The following is a 19914-nucleotide window of genomic DNA, read 5'->3' as shown; positions in this document are numbered from 1 at the left end:
AGTTGGTCTGTAGACGAGACTATGATCTTTAGGGGCAGTCTGTCACACTCCAGTATCTGGTGATAGATTGCAGTTAGCTACAACGGGCTACTGAGTGGCAGTCCTGGCACCTCTGGCTGCTCACAACGACACATATGTGCTTGCACACTGCGAGGGCTTCTTGTCTCTGGCTCCTGCAGTTTTTCTACAGAGGGGCTTTCTAAGGAGGTGGGGCCACATCAAAGCCAGCACTCACCTTTTTCTGAGCTGCACACTGGCAGAACAGAAGAACCCGGCCCCATTCATTCACCCCCAAACCCACTTGGGAGACTTGCTCACCCAGGAATGAGAAAGTCTGGATTGTAGAACAAAACCAATTTGCAGACTTGTGAGGAGGGAAGGTGCTCTCCCATGGGAGGTTAATGCCCTGCCCTGAGACCCGTACAGACAGTTTTACTCTCAGTTAATCCACCTGCAGGGGATGGGCGGGTCAGGAGTCACGTTCTCTTGACCACTATTCTAAGAAGTGGAAGTGGGAGGGGGCATGGAGGGTGTGTGTGTGTCTGTATGTGAAAGAGAGACAGAGACAAAGAGACAGAGACTAAGAGACAGAGAGACAGAGACAAAGAGACAGAGACAGGCTGGGGCTGGGGCAGCTGGCCATCAGGGACCATTCATCAACTTATCTGTCACCTCCTCATCCTGGCTCTCCAGAAAGGCCACTTTATGTGGTTTCTGGTGACCGAACTCAAGTGGCCAAGTTTGTGCGGCAAATACTTTACCGCTCTGTACGGTAGAGGGCCTGTGGCAGATTCTGACCACTGACCCTTGTCACCTTGGCTAACTTCCACAACATGCCTCTCAGACGGGAAGCTCTTAAGGGTGTGCAGATCGCGGATGTCCTTTCTGAACTGAAAGGCTGAGAGCGCCCTTGAGACTTACAGAGTGACCTTGGGCTCTCATGAGCTCTGGCCTGAGCTGAGCTGGGCCTGACCACCTGCCTGGAGAGTGTAGAATATCTCTGCGCTGCTGGTCACCCCAAAAGCTTCACTGTGGGTGCTGAAGTTCTACCTTAGACCTCTCTGAGCTAGCCTAGATACACTCCCATCACCGCCCCCAACACACACACACACACACACACACACACACACACACACAAGGTGAGGCATTTGATGAAACACCCTCAATTTAATTCCCAGAACCCATGGTAGAAAGCTAAATCAGTCCTCCTTTGACTTCCATACGTATACAAATGCCCACTGTCTGTTTGTCTGTCTGTCTGTCTCTCTCACACACAAGCATGCAATAATAGCAAATTTTAAATAAAATTTAAGAAACACTTTTTTTTAAACAAAATTCAATGGTAATCGGGGCCGGGGAGACGGCTCCACAGGTAAGACTGTTTACTGCACAAGTGTGACCGTGTCAGTTCAATCCTTAGAATTTACACTAAGAAAACAAAAACAAAACAAAAAACCACAAGCACTAGTGTGTGTCTAAGATGTGGAAGTGGGAGGGGGCATGGAGGGGGTGTGTGTGTGTGTGTGTGTGTGAGAGAGACAGAGACAGGCTGGGGCTGGAGGACCCAGATGGAGGGCACAGTCAACGGGACCCTCGTGGACCAGCCAGCCTGGGCGCTGTGCAGACAAGACAAACCCTCCCCAGTGGAAGGAGGGACTGGACTCCTGATCCCCTCCCAACATGTGTACTGAGGCACGCATGTGTCACATTCATATACATAGTAATCAGTTTTTGTTTTGTTTTCCAAGACAGCGTCTCACTATGTAGCTTTGACTGTCCTGAAACTCACTCTGTAGACCAAGCTAGCCCAAAACTCAGAGCTCCACCTGCCTCTACCCCTCCCCACAGTGTTGGGATTATGTCCTAAGGCCAACATAAACAATTTGATTGGGAAACAGGTGATGGGGAAGGCCTGCAGACACCTCATGAAATAAGATGTAAGATGCAAATGGGTAGAGGAGACACCTCTTGGATTCTTAAAGAAAGGCACCTGAAAACCACAAGGCTGGGATACAGCAGCCACAAATGACCAAACGCAGAACTTGACATCGCCAAGTGCTGGCAAGCAGAGGGCAATGGCAGCCTCCCTGCTGCTGGGAGGTGAAATGGTGCCCCCGCTTTAGAAAAGAGCTTGGCCAAGTGTGCATTTGTTCTTCTTCCTTCCTTCTTCCTCCCCGCCTCCTCACTTCTTTTTTGGAGAAGGAGGTCTCAAGTAGACCAGGCTAGCCTCAAACTCCCCTATGTAGCTGAAGATGACCTTGAACTTCTCGTCCTCCTGCCTTTACAGATTGAGTGCTGAGGTTACAGGTCAGCCCCACCTCACCCAGTCCATGGTTGCTAGGGATGAACCCAGGACCCCCTGCTACTAGGAGCTACTCCAAGCCTTCCTCTACCCTCCCCTCCCTTCCCCTCCTCTCTCGTCCCCTCCCCTCCCCACTCTCCTCTTCTCTCCTCCCCGCCCCCCCCTTTTTTTTAGACAGGGCTTTACCCAGTAGCATTGACACTCATGATGCAGACAGGCTAGCCCCCAACTCCCAAGAATCCTACTGCCTCAGACTTCCACATGCTGAAATTATAGGCTGCATTTCCACGTTTGCCTATTTCCCCCTCCCCTTCTTTTATTTTAGACTACAAAAGACAATTCTATCAGGCAGACAGCAAGGGAACAGAGCGTGGAGGGGGTGGGGTGGCAGCAGAACTCCCAGCTTGCAAGTTTCTCTCCGAACACTATACTGTCAAATTCAGCCATCACCTAGGCAAGATGGACTCCATGTTAAAGTGTCTGTGCACACCAACACACCTGCACAAGGATACCCACAGCACTCATATTCACAATGTCATGCGCTTGGGACCACTGAGATGTCCTTCAGTGAGTCTTTCGACAACCCACGATGCAGGCTATCACACTGGAAAGGAGGTGCTGTTTCTCCCTGAGAAACCAGGTATTGTGGGAGTGCACCCACAATCCCTGCATTAAGGTAAAGGAAGGAAGATCAGAGGCCATCCTGAGCTAGACAGTGCATTCTAGGCTAGCTTGGGCTAACTTCAAAACACAAACATAAAAATGTCAGTTGTGGGCTGGTGTGATGGCTCAATAGGTTAGCAGCCCTGAAGGGGGAACGGGACAATGACAACTCCACAGGCTTGTCCTCTGGCCTCCATACTCTTGCTGGGGGCACACACACACACACACACACACACACACAAATATTTTAAAAATTCAAAAGCCGGCCATGGTGCTGAATGCTTGTAATCAGAGCACGTAGGAGCTGAAGGCAGGGAGATCACCACAAGTTTGAGGTCAGCCAGGGTTGCACAGCAAGACCTGTCTCAAGAAGAAGACGACACAGGCTAGAGAGATGGCTCAGTCGCTAAGAGCCCTCATTGCTCTTGCAGAGGACCTGAGTTCAGTTCCTGTCAGCCAATCAGGCAACTGACTCCCAAGGCCTGTAATTCTTCAGCGGGTCCAACAGCCCTGGCCACCAAGAGCTTGTGCACATGTGCAAGGCAAACAAACACACATGCACATAAACTAAATAATCTTTTGAAGAGGAGGAGGAAGAGGAGGAGGGAGAGGAGGAGGAGGAAGAGGAGGAGGGGAAGGAAAAGGGAGAGGCGGAGGAAAGGAGGAGGAGAAGGAGGAAGAGGAATGAGAGGGCAATGATGTGGAGGAAGAGCCTTACATGCATGCCAGGAAGAGAAGGAAGCCATCTAAGCCTCCCAGTAAAATAATACAAACTCTACATTATTACAGATTGAAAGTTCCCAGGAAAGAGAAGGGAGTGGGAGGAGCCTAAGCACAGGATTTTTCAGGGCAGTGACATCACAAAGGTCACCCATCATACACCGTCCAACCCATCAAAGCCCCACACCAGGGTGACCTCACCCTGACTGTGGACACGTGGTGGTGGTATGCCCTGGGAAGGTCAGCTGATCACCTGACAGGGTGCACTGATGTGTGGGGGGCTATGGGAAGAGACAGGAAGGGTGTGGGAAATCTGCTTTAGAAAAACAGCAGGGGGAAAGACAACTCCTTTTTCAAATAAGAAAATTCCACCCACAAAACTTTTAACCCCAAATTTATCCTGTCTACAAGAAATGCAGCCAGGCGTGGTGGCGCACACCTTTAATCCCAGCACTTGGGAGGCAGAGGCAGGTGGATTTCTGAGTTCAAGGCCAGCCTGGTCTACAGAGTGAGTTCCAGGACAGCCAGGGCTACACAGAGAAACCTTGTCTCGAAAAAGAAAAAAAAAATGCAGTCACGGGTAGAGTGATGGCTCAGTGGTTAAGAGCACTGACTGATCTTCCAGAGGTCCTGAGTTCAATTCCCAGCAGCCACATGGTGGCTCACAACCATCTGTAATAGATTCTGATGTGTCTAAAGTCAGTTACAGTGTACTCGTACATTAAATAAATAAAGTCTTAGAGAGAAAGAGAGAGAGAGAGAGAGAGAGAGAGAGAGAGAGAGAGAGAGAGAGAGAGAAATGCAGGCACAGGGAATGGAGCAGAGATTGAGGAAATGGCCAACCAATAACTGGTCCAACTTGAGACCTATCCCATAGGCAAGGACCAATCTCTAACCATTATGCTTACAGAGAAGAGCAGTTGTCTTCTGAGAGGCTCCACCCAGCAGCTGACTCAGACAGATGCAGGCACCCACAGCTAAACGGTGGACGGAGCTTGGGGACTCCTATGTTAAAATAGGAGGAAGGATTCCAGGCCTCGAAGGGGATAGGAACGCCACAGGAAGACCAGCTAATCTGGACTCTTGGGGCTCTCAGAGACTGAACCACCAACCAAAGAGCACACACAGGCTGGACCTAGGCCTCCCGGCACATATGTAGCAGCTGTGCAGTTGACCTTCGTGTGGGTCCTGGAGTGGGGGCTGTCCCCAAAGCTGTTGCCTGTACGTGAGATATGTTCTTCTAGATGGGCTGCCTTATCTGGCCTTCATGGGAGAGGCAGCGCCTAGTCTCACAGAGATTTAAAGTGCCAGGGTAAGGGGTACCCAGGGGGCCCCCATCTTCCCAGAGAAGAAGGGGTGGGGGAGTGAGGGGAGGACTGTGGGAGGTGGTGACAGGGAGCAGGATGTAAAGTGAATAAGTAAAAAACTAAAATTAAATTAAAGAAAACTCAAATCTCTCCCCTGGCTCTCAGAAGCAGGGACACTAAGCTAGCAGGATTGCTGACTTGCTGGAGACTCAGGTCTCCAACCACAGCAGATCCCAAGTTGATGTCATAAAGGTGAACGGGAGCCAAAGCCCAGGGAAGTCTCCACTGCGTTCAATTCCCATGCAGGGCTGTCAGTGTCCTTCACTCCCCTAGGAGAGTGGGCTGTGGGGGTCAGACTGTGTAGCCCTGGTAAATCTCAGTCCCTTCCAGTGTGTGTGTGTGTGTGTGTGTATGTGTTAGGTGGCTGTTCCCAATGAAATCCAAGACAGGTGGAACTTATTTGCATAATTGGCCCTCCAAGAGGCCTGGCCCCTAAACTGAACCCCTTAAAAATTCCAGTTCCTCTTTCTGTAAAAAACCCCAGGCTTCCTTCTTCAACAATCCATGTTGGAATCTTCCCAGAGGGGAGGGAACAGGAACCAGGTAGAGCAAAGACTGCTGGATGCCACTCGGGTTCTGAGACTCTGGATGACCAGGGACTCTGCCTGGCAGACCCTGGCATGACATGGTTCTAACAGAGTGCCTGGCTGCCACCGTCCCCTAAGGTTGACCTAACACAGCCCCAAAGCAAGCCATGAGCCTCCTAGCATTGGCGACTGGGTATTTTCCTCCTCTTCCTCCTCCTCCTCCTCCTCCTCCTCCTCCTCCTCCTCTTCGTCCTCTTCCCCTCTCCTTGATTCCGAGCTGTGCCTCAGCTGGGGGGGTGGGGTGGCTGAGCAGACCAGACCAGCTTAGGCTAAACCAGAGCAGGTAACTAGGAAATGTGGTAGGGTGTTAGGCACAGCTGGATCCACACTTCTGTCACCAGCCTTTCTGCCTCTGGCCCTGCCTTTTCCTAGAGAGATGGGTTACACACCAGTGTGTAACCTCAGTTTCTAATTTTCCTGACTCCACCTTCCAAGTGCTGGTTTTACAGCGGTGTGCCATCACACTGCCTGGGCTCCAACATACCCAGGCCCTTGTCCCCACCCTGGCAGAGTGAGGGCAGTGTGCCTCCACCGCTGGGACACCCTCTGTGTGAACCATGGAGAACCATGTTGGATGGGAATGCTTTCTCTGGGGCTCTCAGCCCTGTCCTTGCCACAGTTGGTGAGTCCCTTGTGTATATGCATGGGATATGGCTCTTTACAGCCTGTCCTGCACTCCAGTTAGCCTCAGCTTTGTGCCATTCAGTGGCAATACAGCTGAAGTGGATGCTAGCTGAGTCTTCACTCTGCCTGGGCATGGCTATGAAGCCATGAAGAAGCCAATTGGAGGATGCACTCGGGGGAGGGGGCCAAGGTGGCTGCAGAAGCAAGGCAGAAACAGAGCCTTCCAAAAAGAGACAGGGAGGCCTGGACAGTGCGTTATAGGTAGCAGGGACCCCTAAGACAGAAACTATTGACTGTGGTCACAAAGCAGAATGCCAGTGAGACTCCCTGCCGACCCAGATTTCACCCAGAGAAGTGGCTCTGCAGGCAGTCACAGGGGCTGCTGGGGGTGGGAGTGGAGATGGTAAAGCCAGGGACCTGAGGGGTTTCACCTACATTGGGAGCCTGAAGATGGAGCCCCACCCCCAGGCTGTCCCTGTCCTAGCTCTCTGCCTAGGCTTTCAGTCAGCCTGCTGCGCCAAAGGCTGAGGACAGGGCTGGTGACTCTGTAACTGTCCCCTGGAACAGCCAAAGCTCTCCTGGAAGGGTGGAGTCGCATCTGGACTTCCCACTCCATCCTGGCATCCAACCTGCCAGCAAAAGACCTGTCCTACCCCAGGGAGGGCTGGGGGCAGAGAGACAGGCTTTTTTTGCTTTTTCTTTCATTTTTGCTTTAACATGGCATTAGTTTGGGTTGGGACACTCCCTCATCCCTAGGCTGAGGAGTTGAGGGTCCTTTGGGACTAGCAGCTGCCAGGGGCACATCTGTATGCTCAAATAGTTCTTTCTTTCCAATGTAGGCGCTATCAATAATAGTAATGGAAATAATAATAATAATGATAATAATTAATAATAATAAATGGGGCAGGCATGGTAGCTTCATGTCTCCCACCCTTCTTCTCTGGGATAGCTGTTGCCAGTGCCTCACCTACCCAGTGAGGGAAGCCTCTTGCTCCAAGGAGCTGAGCAACATCAGCCTGGTTCCGTGGCCTTCCTGGTCCTACTTTTCTGGGCGCTTAGATGCATAGAGAAATCGCCATGGCAACAAGCCCTCGGGAAGATGCGGTTTCCTGACTCCACATCACATTCTTCTTTAGAAATTGGGACCATGGAGGAAGGAACACTTCAGGTCCCCAGGGTGGCCACCAAACCTTAGAGCTGTCATGACTCTCAGAGCCCAGAAGCCTTGCGGGGAGACTCTGAGATGACCCCAATGTGCCATAGGGGGGCCCTTTCCATATCCACTCTCTTGGGAACAGGGCTGGACTGGCATACCTCCTTCCCATCCATCCTGCCTTCAGGGTCCAACTTCCACTTCCATTGGGTTCCGATTTGGAGATTACAGGAAAGAAGGCAGACAAGGGAGCCAAGAGCACTGGGCAAAGGAGGTTCACCTGGCCCTTTCCCTTCCTCCTATGACTCTCTCCCTCTCGTCATCTGCTCCCCAAACCTTGGAGCTACTACATCGCTGGAGAGGGGAGTCCACTCTGGGCACCATTTAGGCCTTTGGACCCTGGGCAGAGAAGGCAGTAAGAGCTCCAATCAATGCTGAACTGAACGCAAACACCACATCCACCCAAATTTGCCAGCAGTCAAGGCCTGGCCAAGTAGGGGCATGCATGCTCTAAGCGCAATGGGAGGCCTCGCGCAGCTCTAGGGATGCACATCGATCCAAAGCCATCTTATCCACAAATCTGGAAAGAGCAATTAATCTCTCATTTGAATTTTTAACCTCAAACACCACATTATAAAAATAGTTGTGCTGTATTTTAGGGATGGGATTTGTCACGAAATTAGCTACGGTTACATGGATGCCACAGGGAAGAAAGCAACGCGCCTCGGTCTGCATGGGCCAGACACAGACAAGCAAGGGGGCACAATAGTGCTGTACCTTCTGAGGGGACCTGGGTCACAGGCAAGCTGGGCAGGGAACCAAGGACTGTGTCCTCCGGTGGGTTGGGAAGCACTGGCCTGGGAAGTTAGGGACCAGCAAAGCCACCAGACAGATTGTGGGGCCTGGGAAGCTTTCCTTGATCAACCCCACCCCCACCAAACTACACTGTGACAGAGAGGGACCCAAACCGTAAGCTGTCTGTGCTTCTGTGCACCTGCTGGTGCCAGACAGACTCACGGCTGCTCCCACCGACAGGTCTCCGGAACTTGTCTGACTGTCCCTAATGTGGGGACAGCCATGCTCCAGCAGAGGCCAGGGCTGGGCATGGCTGGTGAGCAGGTTCCTCTGGAGACTGAAAAAACCCAGAAGGCTCAGGGCAACGGAGACACAGCAGCTGTCACCACACTAGACTTCTGGTCATTGTGAGAACCTCTAGGGAGGGGGAGCTGTTGGTCTCATACCCCAGACACCCACAAATGTGGGGAATTATGCCCTGTGCACATGAGTGGGAAATCTTTTCTCTCTCGGCACTGAAAGTAGAACTCAGGGCTTGAGCCTCCATCATGGTAAGAAGGACTCTATCACTGAGCTCCATCCCCAACCCTTTGTTTACAATTTTCTTCAGACACAGGCTCTCATAAAATGGCCCTCACAGACCTTGAACTCAAAATCTTCTGGCCTTGGCCTCCTGAGTAGCTTTCACTACAGGCCTGTGCCACCAGGCATGGCTCTAACCATGGCTAATCCAATCTTTGTTGTTGTTGTTGTTCTCCTCGAGACAGGGTGTCTCTGTGTAGTTTCCCTGTCTGTCCTGAAACTTGCTCAGTAGACCAGGCTGACCTCGAGCTCAGAGACTTGCCTGCCTCTGCCTCCTAAGTGCTGGGATTAGAGGTGTGCACCACCACTGCCTAGCAATAATGGCCAATTTTTTTTTTTTAAGTAAGAAGGATGTCTCCTTTTTTTTTAATTTTTTAAAGATTTATTTATTTATTTATTTATTTATTTATTTATTATATGTAAGTACACTGTAGCTGTCTTCAGACACTCCAGAAGAGGGAGTCAGATCTTGTTACGGATGGTTGTGAGCCACCATGTGGTTGCTGGGATTTGAACTCCAGACCTTCGGAAGAGCAGTCGGGTGCTCTTACCCACTGAGCCATCTCACCAGCCCCAATAATGGCCAATCTTGAAGGAAACACTTTTGGGCCATCTTGCCTGCCTCTTACTCCTGCTTCTGGGACAGACAGGCTTCCTTCCCTGCCCGAAGCCTCTGTCTCTCTCTCTGCTGCCCCAGCATCCCCAGGGCCCCAACTCCTAGCTACCTCACTCCAGCCTTAGGTCCCCTCTGAGACTCTGCCTCCTCCGGAAAACTTCCCTCAGTTGTCCCTCTGCTAGGAGCCAGACAGCCCTTCACCCCACCACCCAGCCTGGGCTTGGCATGCTTGAGACAAACAGGCAAGGAACAAGGAAAGGGTTAGCGGGGACCCCACCCTCACTTCTGATGCAGTGAAACAGAAACTAGAGCCCTCAAGTTCCCCCTACCCCCGCAAGATCCAAATCTGCAGTCCAGCAACAGTTTTATTTCAATAATGAATCTGCTTTCACCTGCTAGTAGATTGGAATCCTTTTCTTTCTCCTGAGTAGCAGTTTTTACTTCTTGTCTCCAGTCATTTCCCGCTTAGAGTCCTGACACTGCCCTCCCTGGGCTGTGGTACCTCAGCAGGAGAGACTGGCCTCCCAATTGAAACAGGATGTCTTTTAGAAACTCGGCTTCTTTCCTCTAGCACAGCACAACTCCAGCCTTGGACAGGCACAGCCCGGGGTGTGTGTGTGTGTGTGTGTGTGTGTGTGTGTGTGTGTGAGAGAGAGAGAGAGAGAGAGAGAGAGAGAGAGAGAGAGAGAGAGAGAGAGAGAGAGAGAGAGACTAGCGAGTCTCTCACAGTAGATTCTTGGTGGGAAGGGGGCAGGCAGAAAGAAATCCAACCTTGGCAGCATACAGAAAGAAGACTCGGGAGCAACCTGGCCATCTGCAGCTACCACACACAGTGATGCACAGTGACGTGGCTGCAGAGGTCCCTGCACATTCTCTGGGCAACCATGGAGAAGTCACTCTGGCTCTTTTGAGCTGGGACATGGGGGCCCCTGCTCCACCTCCCCATGGACTGCCAGGACAAAGCAGCCGAGGGGTAGAGTGCAGAACACTAAGGAGAAGCAAGGAGGCCATGATGCCCTCCTGCTGGGCTCCAAGCCCTCAGGGACAAAGCCTGGCCAGGTCACTGGTCTATCCTAGCAAGGTGCCTGTGTGCAGAAGGAATGGTGACCAAATAAAGGAGTGTCGCCTAACTTTTTTAAATGAGCAGGCAGAGCTGATGCTGGCAAGGAAGAAGTAGAGTCTCCTATGGCCGAGTCTCAGGGATGGCAGGGAGTCTCAGGGATGGCAGGGCATCCTTTGTGTGGCTTGGTCACGAAGGGAAGAAAAGCAAGATGCCTGTACGAAGTCAGTGCTGGGATGCCCTGGGCTCTCCCCGAGTGCCGGAACAGGCCTTCCTTCTCCACATTTGAGCTGTGGGCTCAGACTTCTGCTTCTTCTGGCCCCCAACCTTCTGGCCCCTAGCAATGGGCCTTGCTAGTTTCTGGAGACCAGGATTGTGAGTGAAGGGGGCTTTCTCAGTGTATACCTAACTTCTATAAGGGCAGGAGAGCCATCCTCCCTCCAGCTCTGAAGACTAAACTCACTGTGTGTGTGTGTGTGTGTGTGTGTGTGTGTGTGTGTGTGTGTGTGTATGTGTTGGGGACAGCAAGAAACCTTCTGAGGAATACACAGCATTATCTCACCACTGGCCCAGGACTCAAAACTGGGTTTATAATTGCTAGTGTTTTGATCCTATATCACTCCTAAGTGTCCGGGTTATGGTGCCTGCCATCCAGTAACCCCACCTCCTTGCATACAGACCCTCTGATTAGGAATCCTTATCACTGAGAAGGGAGAGTGAATGGCCAAGCCTGAAAAACACAAGTAAAAAGCAGCTCTTGTCCTCATGGGAGTAGGATGAGGCAGGCCTGGGGGCCATCCTGGAGTGGGAGCAGCCCGAACTTGCACCCTGCACACTGGGTGCACACTGGGTGCCCACTGGCTACCCCAGTCACCCGGAGCCCATCTTGAGAGCATTAGGGCTGCTGTGAACAGATGTTTTCTGTTACTCGTTATTTGTTAGTCTAATGAAAGGAGGTGCGCTGGCTTTCAAGACCTCGATGGTCTGTGGGGGTTTTATGTGGGAAGCCTTCGCAGAGTTCTGGCGGCGGGGAGGCTGTGAGGCCCCTGCCAGGCGCACCCGCCCCGCGGCTCTGCTTTGATTCCGAGGTTTGCAGCCATCCGCGTGGTAATTCCAGCCCTGGTTAAATGTCATTTTTAATAACGCCATTCCTGGCATGTAGACGGCTTCACCCAAGGCAAGAAGGGAGGCTGTCGTGGGGGAGGGGGATAGTGGTGGGGAGGACAGTGAGACAGGAAGGAGGTGGGACTGATGGAAAGAGATGACAACCCCGTTGGGGGACTGCGGATATTCATTCCCAGGAGATCGCCTTTGAAGGGAGCCACAGGAAGTGTGATGGAAAAGGAAGGGTGGCAGAGAAGAGAGAGACAGGAACCAGGGTGATAGAGAACCCAGCTCCATGATGAGGCTTCTAACCCCAGCTGAACCCTGGCCGCCACACCTGTGGGCCGGAGCAGTCAGGACACTGAGGTGAGGATGCAGCCAGGACTCTGCTTTGTCCCCGTCTCTTAGGATGCCTGGGGCTGGTCCAGGGAAGGTGCCTGGGCAATGCGGAGCACAGTGGGTAGAGGAAAGCAGCAACCCACTTAGACCTTGGGGCCCTCTTGCTGAGCAGTCACACTTCGACTCCATGTTTCCACGGCACCTGATACAACTGCTCTGTCAGTCAGTGAACGGAGGTGGCAGTGGATGCATTTGGCTCTGGAAGATCATTAGCAGGGTATAAAACCCTCCTGGGGGCTGACTGTGACTGTCGCTCAGTTGGTGAGTGATTTGCCTAGAGTGCACAGAGCCCCGGGCTCATTGCACAGTCTGTAATCCCAGCACTTGGGCTGTGGAAGCAGGAGGATGAGGACAAAGTCATTCCTGGTGATATAATGAGTTCTAGCCCAGCCTGGGCTACACAAGACCCTGGCTCTAAACTTGCAGGGGACTTTTATATCCAGGTACCCGGGCCTGGGGTCAGGAACTCTGGTTCCTGAAAGTCTGGAAATACACTTCTATCAGCTTCACAGACGAGCCCTGTAATCTCATTGATTATGTCCAGAGATAGGTGGTCTGGCCACTTGATCCCACCCCCAGGGTGCTGAGGCTGGGAAGGCTTCAGGTGGAAGGCTGGGTTAGGTCGGGTGGGAACTCAGATGTTCTGACCCCTGTATAGAAACACCTTCTTCAACACCTCGGGCAGCCATGTTGCAGAGATGGTTCGCTCACACCTGCCACATCTGGAGCTGCTGAGGAGCTAATCCGGCTCTAGGGCTAGAGGAAACAGGGTCCCTCTCTGGAAGTTTCCAGGCCATTCAGACCCCGAGCCTAATGTTCCTCTGCTATCTTACACCAGGCTGTTCTTTGAAGACAACCTCCTAGACTTCAGCTCAGGCCCAGCCATGGCTTTCAGGACCCCCTTTCCTAGACCTTCCCACAGCCCTACCAGCAAAGACCAATGATGTTCTGGCCATCCATCCCACACACAGGCAAGCAGAATCCATCTTAAAGCCCCAAGCTAATCTCTTCCAGAGCATACTTTATTTTTAGGGGCACAATAAAAAAGATCATTATCCATAAAGGGCCCTATGCAGATGGTGTCCTGTCATCACCGGCCCTCTGCCCACCGAGAGTTGGTCAGGGAACAAACAGATGTGGAAGGGACCTAAGCTTGGGGCCAGCAGGATATCAGTGTTCTGATCTCCAGGACATCTAGAGAAGCCATGTTTTTGGCCTCCGGTTTCTCTGCTGTGCTTGGTAGACCTGTAAGCCATAGAGGCTGTGGCCTCTTACTTGTCAGCAAATAGCTTAGCTTCTCTCAGCCTGACAAGCCCTGCCCCTCCCTGATGGCTCAGTGTGTGCTGATGATACCCAGTCAGTGGCCCTGTCCACCAGAAGAGCATATGGAGACACGCCCTGCCCCCAAGCTCTCTCTGAACAGGAAGCCGCTCCCCTCAACACCTCCTAAGAGCACTTAACCCTTGGCCCATGTAGCCAGGTATGTCTTCTCTGCCACTGTCTGGGGGCCTGAGCCAGCCTCACCTAAAGCCTGGTAGGACTATTTAGACCAGCTGGAGCCTCGAAGAGGGGGTGTAAGCATGTACACGCCAGGTGGGGCATGTGCACAAGAGTCTGCGTGCCACTCTGTGACTGTGAATCCAAGACAGCCAGCCCATCATGTGGTCCCCAAATGCTAGCAGGTGAAAACATTCTCACCTCCAAAATATACCAGAGAGAAAACTGGAGAGGCAGTTAGTGAGGTTTGGTTAGCTGGGGAACCTTCTCTGCCGGGAGGGAAAGAGTCATTCCCAGATGGAAAGATGACACTTTTGGAGGACAGCTGCAGACAGCCAGTCTTTTCCTGGCAAGCCACACTCTATCTGCTCTATGCCAGCTCCTGCCCCAGGGTCGGCAGGTCAGGTATGCAGGGCCTGAGACTGACAGACTGGATGGACAGGAAGCGGGAGCTGAGCGAGGGGCCTCCTGTCATGTTGCCATCCGAGGCAGGGGATGGGTGTTGGAAAGAGGCGGACCATCACACTTCCTCCCTGAAGCCCCCCCCCCCCCATGCTGGGCACAATGTCTCTCCTCCATGCCTGTGACTGGATTTTTTCTCTTCTCTCTCCCTCCCCTGACCACCTCATGGCCCCTGCGTGCAGCCACACCTGTCAGAGGCTGTGAGGCAGCCCTGGTCAGACCAAGGCTCCACCGATGACTCGGGTCAGAGCAATTAGGCTTTGGGACAAGACATACCTATGTTGGAATCCCACATGGGACTAGGGTGAGCCACCTTATCACATAGATGGTGTTCTCTGAGCCTCAGTTTTCCTCTCTACAGAGTGGGGGAATAGTCAAAGGACCCATGTTACAGTCACAGGGCTGGAGAGAAGGCAAGGCACTCGGCTGAGGTGCCTCTGGGTTCCTAGCTACTCTCCCTACATGCCTCACACTGCCTTCAGCCTCATCTCCATATAGTCCTGCCTGTCTCACTCCCAGTGAGACAGCAACCACAATCTGCCTCTTTTTGGATAAAGGGTCTCGTGTAGCCCAGGAACTCAAGATGTAGCTGAGAACGACCTTAAACTCCTCACCCACTTACATCTACTTCCTCTGTGCTGGGTGTGCACCCCACTCCGGACTATGTGCTGAGGGTTCAATGCTAGATTTCGTGCATGCTAAGTAAGCACTCTGCCCACTAAGCATCCTCAGTCCTCTAGTATCTCTTCCTTAGGACAAGTCCTCCCTAACATCACACCCCTCCCCAGACAAGACAGCAGACATCCATCCAACCCATCCATCGGCCCTCCAGTCCCTCTCCCCTGCATCCAGGAAGCTCCTACTCTTAGTTTCTCTCACCCACATACAAGGCTGTGCTGGAGAGAGAGGCCTGAATTTGGAGTCCCAAAGCCAATCTGGCATTCCCAGCTGTGAGACCTTGGACAGGTGGCTCCACCTCTCTGGGCCTTCAAATTATGAGAACCATAAGCCCTCTTAAGTATGTCATGAAGCTGTCTAGAAACTCTGTATTGAGCACCTACTATGTGTCACATAACTGTTGAGGACTTGCCCCATCCCCATAAGGAACGATCCTTGGTCCCATTCCACAGGTGACAGTCCAGCAAGAGGCTCAGTATATAAAAATGCTCGCTTGTAAACCTAACAACCTTAGTTAGATGCTCAGCTCAGTTTGATGTCCATATTGGTCTCTAGAACCCACGGTGAAAGGGGCAATTTGGGCTGGGCTAATCAGGATGTGAAAAAGACAGGTCTCTCCTCCCCTATCTTTGGGGCTCTCGAGACTGTGAAACCACCAATCAATGGCAGTAGGAAGGGACAACTAACCAAAGGGACCAACAGGAAGCTGCCTCAGCCTCCTCCTGTAGACTCCAACCTAGAGCAAAGCTTGGTACGGTGCCACTGAACCACCACCGTCCAGGGGCAAATCTGGGTGTAGTTTCCAAGGTGAGGAGGGGGGGGAGTAGTTTCTTGAACCTGCCCTTGGGTCTCCCGCCTGACTCCACACGACCTAATAACTCCATGCAGAAAAACATACCTCAAAGAATCCGAAGCCTTTGAACCTGTACTTGCGTTGACAGCAGCACTACCCATAACCCCTGTCTGCTCATGACAGAAATGGCAAACAAAATATGACACGTCCATCCAGTGGAGCACCATTCAGCCCTGAAAAGGGAAGGAGTTTGGACGCATGGTACAAGGATGAGCGTAGACACTTTCTGAACAAAATAAGCCTGATGCAGAAGGACCACTGTGGAAGGCTTTGAAGTGTACTAATCTCTGAAACCCACTGATTCCCCGGCATTTCCAGGTGGCCCCATGGTCCTGCTTAGCAAGGAAAAGGGACAGGTTCCCCCACTTAACCTAGGCTCACCCCAATTACCAACTGCCACTCAGCTCAGAAAGGTCTTAGCTCCCCTTGGGACCTTGGATTCCAGGTGTCCCAGCACCCAAAATCTACACAGGGATCCTCTTGATATCCATTTAGTCTCCATGGCAACCCAGTATCCTGTGCTTCTCCAAACAGGTACCAGCTCTGAGCAGGGCCCAGCCTGTCCTAACTCAGGCCTCTCTCCCTGGCTCTCCCTGGCTCCTGGGGCCATGTTTATTTTCTCAGCATGTCCATGGCCTGGTTTCCGCCCTGCCCACAGGAGGGAATGGTTTAAAGAAACTCGAGGTTATTAATGTGGTTTCTTTTGTTGTATGCCATCGCAAAGGCAGCGAACAAGGGTTTATTTTCCTAACGTGCTTGGCATAGCTCAGCATTTGATTCAGAGGGAACCCGAGAACCTGGTTTGTTCTGAGTCACTAGCAAAGCCACAGCTTAAAAAGCCAGTTGGGGGGGGGGGGGAAGCAAAGTCTTGGAAAGTCATCGGCAGACATGGGCTGGACCCACCACGGGTGGCTTTCAAAAACAAAAGAAATTTAGTTTGTTGCTGCTGCTGCTGGTGGTGGTTGATCAATTGGTTTGGTGTTTTGTTTTGTTTTGTTTTTTAATTAGCAGGATGAAAACAGGATTTCTTATTCATTTGTCCTCATCCCCAGTAACCTGTATTTTTATATTGGGGGGGGGGAATAAACTATCTATTTGGGGCAGAAGTCACAGATAGATTGGTTTTCAAGAGTGTCTGTGCCCTGGAAGTGCTGAGGGCTCAGGATTAGAGTGTTAACAGTATATAGCCCAAGGCCCACGTAGGCTGCCCTAGGAGTGAGCCTGGCACTCAATTCTGTCTTCCTTCCTTCCTCCTTCCTATGTTGGGGACAGAACCAGGACCTTGTACACACTGGGCCTCTAAACTCATCCTCCAGTTGGTACCTCTTTCCAGCAGTTTGCTTTGCGCTCACCAGGATGTGGAAAAGACAGGTCCCTCCTCCCCTATCTTTGGAGCTCTTGAGACTGTGAAACCACCAATCAATGGCAGTAGGAAGGGACAACTAACCAAAGGGACCAACAGGAAGCTGCCTCAGCCTCCTCCTGTAGACTCCAACCTAGAGCAAAGCTTGGTACGGTGCCACTGAACCACCACCGTCCAGGGGCAAATCTGGGTGTAGTTTCCAAGGTGAGGGGCAGGGGGGGAGGTGGGTTCTTGAACCTGCCCTTGGGTCTCCCGCCTAACTCTATATCTACATCTAAAGGACACTCTGTCCTCAAACACCCTAGTGTGCAAGAAGGCCTGGCAGTTCTCGTGGGCTTTCGGGAACTGTGGCCAGATCCTGGGGCTCCAGGGGGCACCAGTACCCACCCAGCTTTCTAGTGGCTGCCAATGGCATCATCTGCACACTAGCTCCTCCGCTGACATTTGCAGTCTGGGATTACAGTGGGGGGAGGACTTCCATTTGGGGACCAGCTACATGACAAAGAAGTCAGACTTTGTCCTGTCTGCTCCCTTCCATGGCGATGCCTCTGCCCCCTCACCATCAATGCAGCGACCTCTCGGCTCCCTCGCTCTACCCCTTCCTCCTCTCCCATCACCTTAATTTTTCCCCTCTGTTCTGCCCCACACCCCTCAGTCATCAAGGTGAAATCAGAGAACTCGGAGCTCTATGGCACCTCACTCTACCTCTGGCCGGATCCGGCCCCCTTCCCTCTCCTTTTCCATCAAGGATCTAAAAGCTGACTCCCAGGGCTGTCAGCTCAGTCATCATCCATCACCCAACACCCGAGGGAAGAGAGCAGCCAGGCCCCTACAAATGGTGGGAAGTGGACACCAGCACAGAAGGCAGGGGCCTCTCGGGGCTGAGTGACATGCCTGCCTGGCAGCAGCAGGGGGTTATCAGAAGGTGCTCCGTGGATGTTTCAGGACACATGTGCTCACAGCCTGGCTTTGAGACAGTGTCACTGTCATCACTGGCACCTGAGAGCAGAGGCTCCCAGCTTGCTTGAGCATCCCTCTAACCATGATCTTCCACAGGAAGTGGAGTCCTTAGGGTGGGTGGGAAGGTGTGGGGGGCGGATACCAACCCCTGTTCTGTCAGCTCCCCACACAAACTCCCTCTTCTTTGAAAAGCTGAGCTGAGGACTTTATAATCCTGTGTGACTTTGTGTGTGTGTGTGTGTGTGTGTGTGTGTGTGTGTGTGTGTGCGCGCGCGCGCGTGGTGGTATTGGGTGGACTGGTTGTTTTTAAAGCCCCTTCCAGATGACCTTTAACCTCTGCTGGGGAAATAGGCCTAGCTAGCTGTCCTGAGAGATCCTCCACCCCAAACTGGTGGGCGTGGTTGTGCAGATATCTCCACCCCACAAACCCTCTGAAGACTTGTCTTAGTTTGAAGGTCCTAGACTAAGTTTGGCTTAGTGGCTCGGCCTCTCCACAGCCTCAGTTTCCCCCAGCAGCAAAGGCACCAGCTTCTGAGGGTAGGCTGGTATGGAGTGCAAGGGAAGCCAGCTTTCCCCAAGTCACACATCCTCAAGATTGTAAGTGGATCTGGTTCAAAGAGGGTCTCCCCTGAAGGAGGGACTTTTGAAACAACAGCAGGTCACCTCTCACCACACCACTGGACTGTGGTTTCTGTGATTGTGGCTCCCACTGTGAACAATCCAGTCCTCCAGTGCCCACAGCTGAGATCCTGCAGCTAGGGGGTTCCTTTAGCTGCTCTGGTCCACAGCCACAGTCTCGCAAACCCTGTGTCCCCACAGCCCAGGGATCCCACAGCCAGGGTTCAACAGTCCACTAGTCCTGCAGTCCATGGTCTCTGTAGCTGGGATCTTGGAGCTAGCTCTCTCTCTCTCTCTCTCTCTCTCTCTCTCTCTGTGTGTGTGTGTGTGTGTGTTGTCCCATTATCCGCCGATCCCACAGTCACAGTCGCACAAGCCAAAGACTCCACCAACTAAAAGTTCCAGAGCTAGTGGATCCTGCAGCCAGTGAACTCCTCAGCCCGAGTTACTTAAGGAAGGGATCCCTGGACCCGGAGTGCTGTAGTCCGAGTCCCGCCGCCCCTGCCCGGTTCCCACGCCGCACACTCACCGTCCTGCGGCGCCGCCTCGCTGCCGCTGCTGCCCCCGGACGGTTCGCGCGCCGCTCCCTCCCGCGCCTCGGCGGGCCCCGAAACGGGCCCCGCAGCCCTGCGCCCAGCAGCCGCCACCTCCTCCAGGTCCAGGAGGTGGCTCACCGAGAAGTTCTTGCGCGCCTGGGCGCAATCGCCGGGTGCGGGCGGGGGCCCCGGGCCGGGCGCTGGCGGGTCTAGGGCGAAGGCGGCGGCCGCGCTGTCCATGCCCTGGCCGCGCCTCTGCCGGCCGCCGCCGCCTCCCGCTGCTCACTGTGCCGGATCTCAAGTCAGTCGGTCGGGGACCCGAACTTTCTGCCCTCCCCTACGGGCGGACCGCTCACTAGCCAGCGGCCCGGGCCACACGCCCCTTGTCGGGGCGGACCTCGCCCCTGGCTCCCCTCCCCGCGTCCTGCGCCGTCCGGCGGGAGGCGGGGCCAGGCCGGGGTCCTCGGACTCCCAGAAGCAGTTTAGGGGGTGCCCAAATCCCGTGGGGAGGGGTCTTTAAATATCTCAACCAGAGTCTCTGGAGGTGATGGGTGGGGAATCCGCCTCTGTTTGTTGCATATTGGGGGTGGGGCACCCCAAGAAAGTTGACAGATCCTGTCCCCTCCAGTCCACTCCTTCTTAGACAGGGTCTCATATATTGCAGATTAGCCTCGAATTTGCTACGGAGCCAGGAGCGGCCTTGAACGCTTCCCAGATTGTCCCTCATTGTTCCCACACTGATGGAAAGAAGGAGAAGTTTTCGAGGACCACCCCGCTCCCTCCATGCCGAAAGGAAGGTTCGGGCATGGAGGCTGGGCCTTTTCTCTCATGTTGCAGTGGGTGACACTTATGCGCCTGTCCCCAGAATAGGTTCTCCTAAGGACCAACCAAGTAGGAAGGGGCGAGCTTCTGGGGTGCACAAGGAAGAGACTCAGCAAGGATCATAGATGAATGACAGCGGAGGGAAAGACAAAC

The 19914-nt window shown here is 53.1% G+C and overlaps 1 protein-coding gene across 2 annotated transcripts in view; it reads right to left on the bottom strand.

Annotated features, from left to right (window-relative positions):
- The window catches only part of Prrx2 (paired related homeobox 2), a 36188-nt gene extending 16638 nt beyond the window's left edge, over positions 1 to 19550 (bottom strand). Inside the window, exon 1 of one of the 2 annotated variants that reach the window (XM_006497806.1) lies at positions 18933 to 19550. In XM_006497806.1, coding sequence (XP_006497869.1) covers positions 18933 to 19179 — 247 coding nt within the window. In that variant the 5' untranslated portion in view covers positions 19180 to 19550. The remainder of the gene's footprint in view (positions 1 to 18932) is intronic. The other variant, NM_009116.2, reaches the window with a different exon arrangement.
- Positions 19551 to 19914: the final 364 nt, after the last annotated feature.

Source organism: Mus musculus, chromosome 2 (assembly GCF_000001635.26).
Source record: "Mus musculus strain C57BL/6J chromosome 2, GRCm38.p6 C57BL/6J".
Taxonomy (NCBI): domain Eukaryota; kingdom Metazoa; phylum Chordata; class Mammalia; order Rodentia; family Muridae; genus Mus; species Mus musculus.
This window is presented reverse-complemented; position numbering and strand designations above follow the sequence as displayed.